At 40.1% G+C, this 13,936-nt stretch overlaps 1 protein-coding gene across 14 annotated transcripts in view; it reads right to left on the bottom strand.

Moving 5' to 3' along the window:
• Positions 1-13,936, bottom strand: part of ptk2aa (protein tyrosine kinase 2aa) — an 84,327-nt gene that overhangs the window by 29,991 nt on the left and 40,400 nt on the right. For all 14 annotated transcript variants that reach the window (XM_046059791.1, XM_046059783.1, XM_046059786.1 and 11 more), the window contains 7 exons: positions 10,900-11,147; positions 9,082-9,251; positions 7,783-7,870; positions 7,470-7,549; positions 6,918-6,980; positions 4,590-4,644; positions 153-293 (listed from right to left, as the gene is read on the bottom strand). In XM_046059791.1, coding sequence (XP_045915747.1) covers positions 153-293; positions 4,590-4,644; positions 6,918-6,980; positions 7,470-7,549; positions 7,783-7,870; positions 9,082-9,251; positions 10,900-11,147 — 845 coding nt within the window. The remainder of the gene's footprint in view (positions 1-152; positions 294-4,589; positions 4,645-6,917; positions 6,981-7,469; positions 7,550-7,782; positions 7,871-9,081; positions 9,252-10,899; positions 11,148-13,936) is intronic.

The raw sequence follows: 13,936 nt of genomic DNA, 5'->3' as shown, positions 1-13,936 counted from the left end.
ATAAATCATACAATTTAAGACACAGCAAAGCGCCACATCTTTGTTACATGCAAGACCTGATGTCACCAAAAGGGGTCAACCTAACACAACTAACCAGAGCTTTCAGAGTTTCAGTACACAGCAGAGTGGGGGCAAGGATGGAAGAAACCTACCCCGAGGGCACATTTGAAGCACTCCTTGTCGTAGCGGTAAATTGGTGCAAGTATCTCCAAGAACTTCAGGATGCACTGCTCATCGTTGAGGTTGGCTACCTGCTTAAACGTCTGCTGAATCAACTTACGAAGAGTTTTAGCCTGAAGAGAGGAGAGCGTTGGGAGGGGGAAAGAAAGAAAATTACAAAAAAATATTTAAAATATCATCTAGTGGAGTGACCAGAAAAGCTGGGAGAAGAAAGTGGAGGAGGCATGACGGGATGCGTGTGTGCAGTGTTTGTGAGTGTGTGTAGAGTGACACTAGGGAGGGGAATAGACTGATTGACTAATAGGCCACTCTCGTTCCAATCAAATTGACCTTGCCACTTCATTCTAGAAGCACTCTTAGTTCTGATCAATATCTTAACAAAGACACGTTGGTGCCGTTAGTTAACACTCAATTTAACATCAAAGCCATTCATCTGTAGTGTAACTTAAGCTCCCTCTACATGTAATGCATACCATTTTTTACTGTGTTAGTTGTGTTTTCCCTGCTGGCATCACAATCACACTTTCAGACCTGATATTATACATCACCAGAGTTACCAGATGGGGAGCTTGATGGGAAGAAAATCAATCTAGGAACATTATTCTGACATTTACAATCCTCTGTATACTTCCTCACTACACACATAAAGATGTGCAACACGGATGCGCGCACACACACATAATTTCATATATAATCCTCTTCATCTGATGTATATCTAAAAACACTGATTTATATGAAGAGGAATTCACCCTGACAAAATAAAGCCCTTTCCCTCCTTCATATGATGTTGAACTTCTATTCATATCTATGCACAGACATATATATAAAATGTATATAGAGGACAGTATTATCCAAACTCACTATGGACTATATTTAGTGAAAATACATACACACAGGCACACATACAGACAACCCCAAACTATAAATAGCTCTCCATATATAGATTAAGATAAAAGATTAGAGGAGATTTAGAGCACTACATCCCAGGCTTTAAAAAGTGTACATGGATTTACAGTAGACTGGTTCACCACATTAAGGTCATTCTACTCAAAATAAAGAGTTTAACATTTAAATTTGCAACCAAAAAACAATCAATTGCATTGATTTATTGACTTCAGATGTAACTGAGACACAAGCAACTGACTGATCTCAGGTGGATCTAATGAGGCCCAAAAATCATATTATCAGAAGATGTGCAGTGTGTATAACCCCTCTGTGTGTCCTTAACTTTTAACATTTTTGAGTGCAGAATGATCTACATGTGCCTGTGTGTTCAACTATATGTGTGTGTGTGTGTGTGTGTGTGTGTGTGTGTGTGTGTGTGTGTGTGTGTGTGTGTGTGTGTGTGTTTTCAACAGATGTCTTAATACACACGTGATTACAGAATATAATGTGTATGTGCTAATGTGTTCTTCGTGCTCTTGATAGGATCAGCGTGTAAATTCCTAGAATTCCACGACGCGCACACACACACACACACACACACACACACACACACACACACACACACATCTAGACACAAGGGAATATGGTTAGTCCAAAGTGTCCACCCTTCCTGAGAGGAAGTACTGCGAGTGGCTATCGCCCTCCCCATCATCAAGCCGACCATCTCTGTAGCAACTGAGTTCAGGAAAGACACGGTGAGGGCTGTGTGTAGTAGGTCTCTGTTTTCTTAGCTGTAGAGGCTGGTGGAAAAAAGTCTTTACTGTAGAATAGTCCAATACTATGTTGTGTCATAGTGACCTACCTAAACTTGAACAACGGATTACATTTACTTTATCAGAGAAAAGAGAACATTCTTCAAGCTCTCTCAGGCAGAGCAAGGACAGGAGTTATATTGAAAGCCTTTATTTAGTTGGTTATATATCATATTGGTTAAAACACAGACCGGTTTGGACCTCACCAGGTCTTCATCAGGGCAGAAAGTACAAAAATCACTGAATGTGATGAAGGGATAACACAGCCTCCTCAGCTCAAGCAGGGCTGTTTGTTCAAACTTTGATCTCTAAAGCCGCTAAAGGTCAGTGTTACAAAACCTGCTCCCCAGCCTGTCAATATAAATGAACAGACTCTGCTCTTTATAACGCTGTCACCACAGCACCACATCAGTCACTGTTTACAACCACAGCCATCTGCTCTAAGGTTTGTGTGTGGGTGTGCGTGTGTGTGTGCGTGAGTGCATGTGCTTGCGTAAGTAGAGTCCATTGAGGGTGAATAATCCCATTAAATGACTACCATTCTCTTTCACCAGAGCGAACGGCAGAGGCGCAAATGACAGCTGCGCTCTGTCTCTCTCTCCTTCTCTAACGCACATCTATGTATGTACATAAGAGCAGATGTGTTAAACACTTGCATATATTAGCATGACTGTTTTTTTACTGCTAATATATGATATAATTATGCATACAAAACTACTCAAAGATAGATGCAACCATCTCAACAGGACTGGAGGTAATTTTCATTTTCGATTTTTTTTTCTTGAGTAATCAATTAATCGTTTGGTGCCATAAAAACTGAATCGCAACAGTCCAAAACCCAATGATATAAGATTTATTATCATGTTCTTAAAATTAAGAAGCTTGAACCAGACAATGTGAAAAAATTGTCTAAAGAATAGATTACAGGGTAACTTTTTTAACCTGGAAGCTTATTTTTGTATGTTTTTGTGTCTACAAGTTTTGCTGCAGTCGACATCCTAAATTACAACACTGGCCAGGCATCTACAATCAAGTCAGATGTGCCAATTTATGGATGTTTGACTGCACATGTGTGTCACTGTGTGCCTCTTCGTGGCTTCTAAAACAGGCCTCAAGGGGCGTGTGCATGTTGTCATGTCTGCAGAAGAGCCGATCATGAGGGAAAGAGCAGAGGAGGTGAAGTTGGTAGGTGGGCAGCTGATGAGGGGGGAGTCAGCAGGGCCTGACAGACTGGGGGGGGGGGGCACATTGATGCCTCCCCGTCACTCCTCATTGTTGGAAAGAGAAAGTGGGACCTGAGGGTCACGCACACACACAGTTAGTTTATATCGCTCTGCCGAGCATCTGTCTGCCCGCCTGCTGACATAAAGACCTTTTCGGGTCACTGGGCCTTTCCTTCATGCACACAACACCAAGACCCTCCCCATATACGCGTGCCGTAAATTTATCAATGACACAGACACTGCTCAGTATGCGAACACGCCCTCAGCCATCACATACAAACATACACAACCAAAAATCTGCCAATCTACAAATTAAGCAATTTGCCTTTTCTAACACAGAAGTTTTATTTACCATGTAAATGTTATAACTGTAAAACTGGTAGGTGCTGAAGCTCTGCTACCATCAATATGAAACACATTCCAGTAGAAACCTTGATTTAGAGGACCTGTTATGTAAGAAATATTGCTTCATGTTACATTTAAGCAGGTAATAATACTGTGTAAATCCTGTACTGTCGACAAACTTTAGATTTTGTGTTTTTTAATTCATCGTGATTTTACCATTTACTAGATTTACATGTAAATTAGTATCCTGGCTTTGAGTCTTATCCTAGTTTTGGTCTTATACAAGGTATGCTGTTTACCTGGAACATGGGAAACCTGGTTATTCGTGTTTCTGTACACATGATCACTAACAGTATCCAGATTTCTGATCATCTGCTTGCGGGTGTGTCTCTTTCCTCCTAAAAATCATTACACCATTAATCCTTTTACTAACTAAATACTATTACTTTTACTACTAATTAACTGGTTATAAGGTTTACATGAAACAGTACCCCGGCTTCTATTGGCATACTCTAGCAAGCATGTTCCTGTGACCAGGATATGATGTTTACATTCAGTATATCAAAAAGGTTGTGTAACTGTATATTAGTTGTAATTGTATACATGAACGGATAAGGCACCTTATCAAGAGTGAAGCTAACAGAAAAATGGATTCTTCACTGTTGTTTCACTCATCAAAATACAGCTCATAGTGGGTTTTCTGGTAAATGTTAATGCTTTTTCCAATTCTTTCTGCTACTCATTTCTATTCATGTAAACTTCAGTGTTAGCCAAGATTTCATTTCAATTTTGCTGAGTCTTGGACTGATTCACACTCTGTCAGCCAGACCAGACAAGCCCTGACAACACATCAAGTAGCACATTCAAAGAATTGGCTTAGAGGAGCCTTCACTTACACTATGAAGCTGCCAACAGAACCACAAGGTTCTGGTTACTTTTGGGAAGTGACTGTGATGGCAGCTGCTGAGTGAGGGTAGACCATTACATACTTACAGGACACCAATATTTTGATCAGAAACCCTCTTATTGAACAATATTTTAAGAGGAGAGAGTAAATAAGGTATTTGTTTCAGCAACGTGACACATTGTACTTTGTGTGATCAACCTCTCCTTTGATCTCAGTTGAAAACTTAATCATTCTCACCTTGACTGAATCCAACAGGTCTTTTGGGAAAAAACGCCTCAAACCAACGTCTTTCCTGGAAAGTGATACAGAGAGAAATACAGAAGAATGTTTATCATGCTCTAATAACACAGAGGAATGCTAATTGACAAGCACTTCTGTCTTTATCTGATCTCGGCAGATTCTTTTTCTCCTCGGTGGAGAAATTACCAACAACAGCTACAGACAGATACAGTTAGGCAGACAGGCAACTCAAGACAAGAAACAGAAAACAGAAAGCTATGACTAACTGCTGACTACGGAGCACTACTCATCTTTTCCTAAGAGACAAGGCTGAGGAAAAACAGAGGGAGCAGAAAGAGAGATATATAGAGAGAGAGAGAGAGAGGCAGGGAGAAGTACAAAAAGGGAGACCACAAAGACAAAGAAAGATGTGCAGAGCTAAAAGAGGAAGCTAGCTAATGACTCAAACTACTCTGGAGAAAAGTGAGAAGGGGAGGAGGAGACAGCCAGTGTGGAGAGAGTAAGGGAAAGGCTGATAGCTTACTATTTCTCCAACATAGGCCAAATATCAGAAGGTGGTGTACTTTAATTTAAGAGCAATTCAGATGGCGTCGAGTATGTTTTAAATCTCAGGAAAAAATAAATAAATAATGCTATAAATAAACTTTTACATGCTGCCTTGTGGTTGTCTAAACTGCCAGACTAAGCTGTCTCAGCTTAAATCATTCTGCTCTATGGCAAACACACATGTAAATACTATTATTTTCACTTGGGGCTGTCCATCATCTTGTCTACGAAAGGACAAATTTATAAATCATGTTGTATGTCATCCCCTAAAACGGTTCTCTCTCTCTCTCAAAAATCAAAGCTGTGTCCACCACAGGAGCAACAAGAAGCACAAACAGATACATTAAATGAAATGAAAGACGACACACCAAGCCAACCTTAAAAACAAAGGACTGCAGCCAACTACAGCTAGCTGATCTTTTCAACACGCTCATATGTTCAGTGGCTGTATAACAGGGACTAACCAGTCAGAAGTTTGTCCTCCTGAACCATACAAATACAAGCAAAACAAATTAACCTACCAATTTCACACTAATGCAAATATGGGTCAGTAATTTGCTAATTATTTCCTAATAATGTCCTGGAAAGCTATATGTAATGCTACAAATTAGAGGAAAAATAGAGATTCAATTGGTACACTCTCAGTTAATTAAGTCTAATTAACTGCTAGCATAACCTACAGAACATGCAAAAAAGGGAAATTAAAGCTCATTCCAGGAAACGTCTAGAAAATAAAAGGGTTTACTTGTGGTCTTTAGCTATCAGAAGAACAAAAAGAAGAATTTTTTAAAGCTGAACAAATAAGACTCTCACTGTCTTTTCCACCAATAATTCAAAATTGTCAATGGCTATCAATAAGGACCGACTAGATCTAGACACTACCTGTAATGTACGGGCAGAGATCAACCACGGAATTTCATCAAGAACACTTATGGCCAACTGTCAGCTTGGTGAATCAAAGCCCCAACAGCGCTTTCCCTCTCTCCCTCTCTCGCTGCTTTAAAATATGCATGACAACATCTTTTTCTAATCAGCAGAGTGAGCCAGCGAGGGAGAGATAGAGAGAAAAAAAACAAAGACGAGAAGAAGACAGGAGAAAAACAGACAAATATAGAGGATGAAAGCGTAGAGAAGAGCGGCAGACAGACAGAGAAGGACTGAGAGGACGAGGAAGAGAGACAAAGAGATATCGGCGGAAAGACAGTGGGCATTCTTCTCAGTTAATTGGAGAGCTCATTAGGCTGACGGACAGGAAGAAAGACTTCATTGGAAGAGGGCAGCTCATTAGAATCAGACCATGTAAGAGCCGAGCCTCGTTAGGGCCAGAGTTTGTCAATGTTCTTCGTCATCATCCATATACCGGAGAGCCAACACCGACAGAGCAGCCAATACCAAATAAATCTACACAAATGAAGTATTAAACATGGGGTGATTATGTAACTGAATAAACACAGTGTTGAATATAGGAACTGGAGCTAGAGGGTAGGCTGTCTTCGCACCAGTTAATGTAAAAGCATGTCAAATCACAGTTGGACTGAAACTAAAATGAACAACTATTTCAATATTTAAATGTTCCCAGACTTTCGTGCAATTCCCAAACTCTTAGCGAAATCCATTGGAACTGCAAGAGTAACCATGAATCAAAAACTGAGATAGTGTGTTGTTTTTTTCTGTTATTTCTGCTGGGTTACAAAACTTATTACCAGGTAGCGGAGTAATATGGTGTACCAGAAAAGTTGTGTGCTGGACTGAAAGTGAACTTTGCTCATGAAGACTTACTCCAGTAGTTCATAGTTGGATTTCTTGTCCAAGGCATTTCCCCTCATCTCCTTGAAGAACCTCCTGGAATAAAAACCAGTGGGACACAGAGAGAGCAAGGTCAGATCCATTCACTGCAGACACACCATTATTAAAAGGGATCATTTGTTAAATGTGTACCAAAACTAATCAGGTTTTAAATTTTAGCAGAGCCAGGATTTCTGGTACAACTTCATCCAACGGGCATGGAGAAGGGAAAAAGCAACATTTGTAGTGTGAAGAAAATCTTTATACCAACACATTTTGGGGTCATCATGATGCCGACGACCCAGGTTTTAAATTTTAATCATAAAAAAAGCACACTCAAATTAAATAGAATTACATTTATTGTTTTTTATATTAGTATAAGAAGTATGTGTGACAAATGTTGGAAGAATACATAAAAAAACTATATAAACTGTTGAAGGTATCATGAAAAAAAGAAAATAGCCGTTAAACATAAAGAATTCTAGTAGTTTGAAGTCTCGTTGTATATTGAAGATGTAAGTTATTTGTGAATGAGAGCCATCCTACCTGATTTCTAGACAGCCCAGCTTGAGAGCTACATCTTGTTCCACCTGATGCCCAATCTCTGTCATGTAGTCATTCTTCACCTGGGAGACACAAACACAGGCCGCAAATATATCTTTATTAAAACATTTATCTCTACAAACAACAAATGGCAAGCCATCTATCTCACACAAATACCAAACAGTCCTTCTGACCTAGATTACCAAAAGGCACCCTTCAAGCAGTGCCATCTGTCTCAGTGCCGGCAGAAAATGAAACATGTTTGTGTGTCTGGGTGCCTTTGTGTGTTAGTACGTCTCTTTGTGTGTGTGTGTACCTGGTGGTAGAAGTAGTTGAGTGTAGGTTTGTCTTCCATAAACTGCTGCACAAAGCCCTTTGGAAGATACCGGATCCTTAATTCATACCTACAGAGGAAATGAATAAAGGGAGAGTGAGAGTTGTTATGCAACAATACCATATTCCAACTTAAACAACGATAACATGCAGCTTCTATATCTTCTGGAAAGAAATGTTGGGATAAAGTGATGCCTGCTGGCTGCCTTAATTAAGGTGTGGTCACACCAGATTTCACTCCCCATTCATTTTTATGAAGAACGGGGACCAGACTGCTGTTGCTAGCCTGCTAGCCATGCTAACGCCCAAAGTTTATGGTCACTTTTCCACACTATTTCCTGTCCGCATGCAGCTAAAATTCACAGAGCAAAACCAGGTCTAACAGCACCTTTGCAACCACTCATCAGGTCATCCAATCAAATCACTGCAATGCAACAGTTCTGTGTCGGACATGAGCGGTGACACTGAACAAGCTTTAGCATCAAGCGGGAAGCTTCCGGTCAGAGACGTGAGGCGAATGCAGAAGTCCCTTAAACCTGCATTCTATAGAACGGCCAGCAGGGGGCGACTCTTCTGGTTACAAAAAGAAGTCCGGTTCCATTAGAAAAAATAATGGCAAAATGACCCTACTTCTCACCTGATTTATTACCTCAGTAAACATTTTCATAATGAGTTTATGGTCTCAATCACTAGTTTTAAGTCTTCTTCAATTCAACATGATGTTCATTTAGTAAATTATGGTCACATTTAGAGGAAAATAGACCGTAAAGCAGAATATGCGCAGAATACGCTTCAGGGCGATTATCTGTGATTGACAAGTCATTACCATGGCGACCTGTCAATCAGGCTAGAGTAACTCATACCCACAGCACTGTGGAAATTCAGCGCTGTTGAAAAAGCTCATTAGGAGTTGGCTGTTCCCTTTGTCTGGTGAGAACATTTAGTTTTAAGCCTGTTCACTAGACAAAATTATCAACCTGGTTAAAATGACGATAGATACACCTAGCTAAGCAAGCTAGCTAGCTCCACACACAGCCTTTAGCTCCACCAAATACGGTCATGTCCGGTGCCGATGGCTGCAAAAAAATCAACATGACGGCGGCCTAAGGGCCAAACTCGAGGCTTCAAAAAGGCAGTCCACAAAGCAATGGGTGAGGTCACAATGACCATGTCCACTTCTTATATACAGTCCATGTTTAGCATACTGTGTTTGACATAACCTTCGATATGTTAGATTAGTATATCGACAAGTCATGAGACACACACTATCTTCTTCCCTCACCTCCACTCCTCGTTTGGTCGTGCCTGTTCGTAATTCTCTCTGATGTGGGACACACCCATATCGGGGTGGAGCCAGTGCACCTGGTCTCTGGATTGGCTGTTGCTGAGACGCAGGCCAAAACAAGACGTCCAGCGCACTTTGTGAATGTCCAGAATCTTCTGGATGATTCCCTGGAAACAAAGAGTGAACAATTTTACTGTGATATCCCACTTCCTTTGCACAGTTATATAATCTCTGTTTAAAGAATAAAAAAGGCAATAAAATATTTATTTTTGTGAGACTCAAGACTGATATTATGAAAGGATAAAGTATAAATTAGTCTTAGCACTGGTGTAGTGTGGTGAGTGCTAAATAACACAAAGATGCCCAGTAGACAAAAACAGTTAGCCAGTCTGCAAAGAAGTCAGTCTACCATACCTCAGTGTGCCAACTGTGCTAATGTTTATGTCTGGCATTTTTTTCATCAGGTCAATGAGGGCAGGAATCCATCCATGTGTATGTGTGTAGGTGACTTGAAGCAATTTAACATGACATTCCCACCCAAACAAGTTGACAGAAATCATACACGCACGCGCGTGATAATGCTCACAGCACCGTGTGTTGCCATGTAAAATGCTAGGGGGTCTGACCCAGATACTGAAGGAGAAAGGGAGCAGAGAACATTTACAGTGACTTATCCTGTATGGCCACTAAAGTTTGAGCAGTGCTAAGTAGTTTCTGCGTCACGGGAGCAGCTCTAAAAGCATGCTGCTAAGTAAACCTACTCTAGTACACACTCGTACGCACACAGAATGTGCCCAGAGGTTATATTTGCTAGCAAAATATTTTCTATTACGCGAGTGTCCTTTATCAGAGCAGATGGCTTAGATCTTGAGCTGTGGAATAACGAATAAACGACTGCTGATGGTAAACAGCAACATATACGGGGTAGAGATAGTGTCATGAACTACAAATAGTACCACTGTAAAAGTTATATGGTTCAGTTTTGGTAGAATAAGGCTGGAGATATTCTGTATTTAACGGGTTGATAACAAAGTCCATGAAAAGACCCCAATGTCTAAAAACTGTGTAACAGTGAGCCACACTGTTACACAGGGTGACATGTTCCTTCATTACCACAAACACTTAGCCAATTCCATATATAAGTATTGCTATATTATATGCTAAGTATTACAGTGCCAAGCTGTTTTAGGAAAATACTTTGAGCCAAGCTGCTAACATTGCTAAAAAGGCTAAGAATGGCAAGGTCTGTCTGCTCTGTCCACCTCTTTAGTTCAGACTGAAATAGCTCAACAAATTTTCCATGAAAATGTTGCACAGACATTAATTGTCCCCAGAGGATGAATCCTACTGACTTAAGTGATCCCCTGAACTTTCAGCAGGTTGATACTAGATGGATTCCTGTGAAATTTAAACCAGGGATACATTTTCACCAAAGGATGAATTTGGTGATGCCCAGAACATTCATCCAGCAGCTCTATCATCAGATCAAAAAAGTAATTTGTCCAGTACTTTGGTTTATGACCAAATACCTGCAAAACTATTGATGGTGAACATGATGAATATACCTACTAAAAATCAGCACGCTAAAAGCCGATGCCGATGTTAGCATTTTGCTAACCACCACTTTACGTAAGTACAGCCTCAAAGATCTGCTAGCATTGCTGTAGACTCTTAGTTTTGTTTTAAAAATGAAGCTCTATACTTGTGACCCATTTGTAAAGATTTATGTCTTTCAGGGGAACAAATTGCCTTGGGGGTGTCACCATGAATTCACTAGTACATGGTGGGACAAAAGCATTACGTGTCTCTTCTTACTCTGACATCAGTTGCATCGCCATATCTGATGTTGGAGGACCAGCAGCTGTTTTCAGTGTTGGTCTCAAAGTGGTGGTAGACTTTAAGAACCCTGTCCACGGAGCCGGCCATGGTTCGGTCCGACCCCCCCGCGCTCAGCCTTGATTTGGCTCCTCCCAGGAGGGCATGGTTCAGGTTGGGGTCTAGGTAGGCCGTCGCCATGGTTTTCCCTGCTGACACTGCTGCTGCTGCTAGGTGTCGGTCATATTCTGGGCAGGAGAAAAGAGCAAATAAAGCACAGGTGAAATAAGGAAGAGTAAAGACTAGAAGAGAGAATACGACACTTTTTAACTTAATCCCTCCTATGAGATTTTAACCTATAAGAAACAGCAAAAAATACCCTAATGCACAAGGGCACATATTCAAATTGCTTGTTTTGTGCAACTAACAGTCTAAACCAAACAGATAGAGTTTACAATTATATAAAACAGAGAAAAGCAGCAAATATACACATTTAAAAAGCTCAAACCAGAGAGTGTTTCATGTTTTTGCTAGAAAAAAATACATAAATTATTACTCGATTATCAAAGTAGTTATCCACTTATCAATTCTTAATGCTCTACTTCAAATTGTTTGTTTTGTCCGACGGCCATCGCACCCACAAACACTAAATTCATTCATAAGACAAAGACAAGCAGCATATCCTCACATTCAAGATGCTGGAACCTGCAAATGTTAGCGTTAGCAGCTTAAACAATTACTGAAACAGTTCTTACAACATAATAATAGTTGCCAGTTTTATTTTTAGTGATCTACTAAGCGATTAATAGTTATTAATTCATTAGTTATTAGTTTGTACAATGTAATATAATATGTGTTTTCTTTCTGCCGTTAATTATAGACTGATGCACTTGAGGATGCACGTGATGTAGACTTGAATCCTTAATGTTGTCTTACTTGGAACAAGCCTTGTACAGCAAAGAACCATCTTGGCAATATGGTTCTTTGGCAAAGTAAAAAACTAAGATGAAAGACACTGAACAATGTGATACCAGAGAGAGAAATAAAGAGAGAGAGAGAGGGGTGCAGTCAGGGTCAAGGCTCAGTATGTAAGCACCTGTGTAAAACACAAGGAAGACAATGCACCTCAGGCTGCTGTTTTTCCTGAATAAGGAGTCATGACATTGACGCACTTCCTGGAATTTAATGGTAACTTCTTCTGTGTCCTCTATGTCTGCGTATCAGTGTGCAAGACGTGTGTCTTTGTATGTGTGTGTTGCTGTAATAGTGAAACTGTGTAGAAAAAGATACTGAGATATCTTTCACTCTTTCTTTTTCTGCTTCTCTTCCGTCCTGTGCTTGTCCTCTCTCCACTATTAAAAGGAAAATTGATATGCTCTAGCAGGTAATTACCCCTGAGAGAGCACACACACACACACACACACACACACACACACACACACACACACACACACACTCGTACAAAACACACAAACATAACTCAGAGGAAAGACTGTAAAGTTGTTGAGGGATATATCACAGTAAGATAAAAATGTCCTCCCATGTTGTGCTTCCAATTCCAAATGGTAATGACTTTTCTATCGACAAATGACTCCAATAGCTTTCAGCACTTTAGCATTTCTCTTTCTCTAGCTCTCACACACCCACACACACACACTCAACTGCAGAGCAACGGTAGCTTTGGCTGTACACCCAGTCAGTTCCCATGGAGTCAGATGTCACAATGTGGACGGGCTTCGTCCTCCTTGTGTTTGTGTGTATGTTTCAGTGTGTGTGTGTGTGTGTGTGTGTGTGTGTGTGTGTGTGTGTGTGTGTGTGTGTGTGTGTGTGTGTGTGTGTGTGTGTGTGTGTGTGTGTGTGTGTGTATAGAAATGTAGAGGGGGGACCTTTATGAAGTTCACAGATAAATTAATAAATAAGATCATGAAAATGATTCATCACAGGTAATGATCAGTACAGTTAACACTATGGAAATGAATGTATTCTAATTTATACATCTGAAAAGGTAACGTTAAGTCATCCTAGTTAGCATTTATATGAAACATATAATAAATAGTTTATAACTCACTATAATGCAGTTGTGAACATATATAATTTATAGTTGTTGACAATATATATTTGTAATCAACTATAACGCCTCATTTTGACAACCATACAAAAAATATTAATTAACGCATTTGGGATAATAAAAAATGTCTTCATTGAAGAAGTTATGCTTGTTGACTAATACTGGACGTGCAAGTTTGCAAGTGTGTGACAAACAACTGATTACATGGTTGATTATAAATGCTGAATAGGGAGATGTTAAGTTTTACTATGAGACTCAATGAGAATGAGTCATTGACAGCAGAATTATCCAACCAGTGAGTAACTGATCAGGCTTTGGACAGCTCCAGATTTGAAAGATTGGCTGAATGAAATGGTGGGAAGATTCACTGCCTGTTTACATTTTTTTAAATCATCTGTGACAGGTTTTCTTTTCATCTTATTGTCGACTCTCACTTCTATAGGTATTAACTATCTTTATTTAGTTAACATATCTTTTATTTCCTACAACATGTCATGTAATAGCGCCTACTCCTGTAACCCTGAAATTATATGAAGGTTTTTCTGCTGCAATGTACCAAAAAAACAAACAATAAAAATTTCACCTGTAATTTGTTTGTTTCCCTTAATGATTTTTTTTCTTATTTAAACACAGATATAAGATTCCTCAGGTATTGTGATGCTTTCTTAAGAATAGGAAACCTCATTTTGATCGGGAAAATAAAATACACTCCTGAATTCATCGCCAGCCCAAATATGGTACTGTCTCTCGTTTCCTGCTGCCAACAGGGGGCGGCATGTGTCCGTGCATGATGAGCTGGACGGCGCTACTACGCCAGCCAGAGTTGTTTACCTGTCTGCTGCTGCTGCAGTGGAGGATCCTGGGATATGTGAGGGGCAGGAGAAGATCCTTTTGGAGCCACTATGTGCTCCGGCAGTGAACCCGCTGTGTTTTCACATCACACACGGTGTAGTGCAGTGGAGAGGAAAG

The sequence above is a fragment of the Micropterus dolomieu genome, linkage group LG09, assembly GCF_021292245.1.
Source record: "Micropterus dolomieu isolate WLL.071019.BEF.003 ecotype Adirondacks linkage group LG09, ASM2129224v1, whole genome shotgun sequence".
In the NCBI taxonomy this organism is placed as follows: domain Eukaryota; kingdom Metazoa; phylum Chordata; class Actinopteri; order Centrarchiformes; family Centrarchidae; genus Micropterus; species Micropterus dolomieu.
Note: the sequence above shows the minus strand (reverse complement) of the source record. Positions and strands in the feature narration are given on the sequence as shown.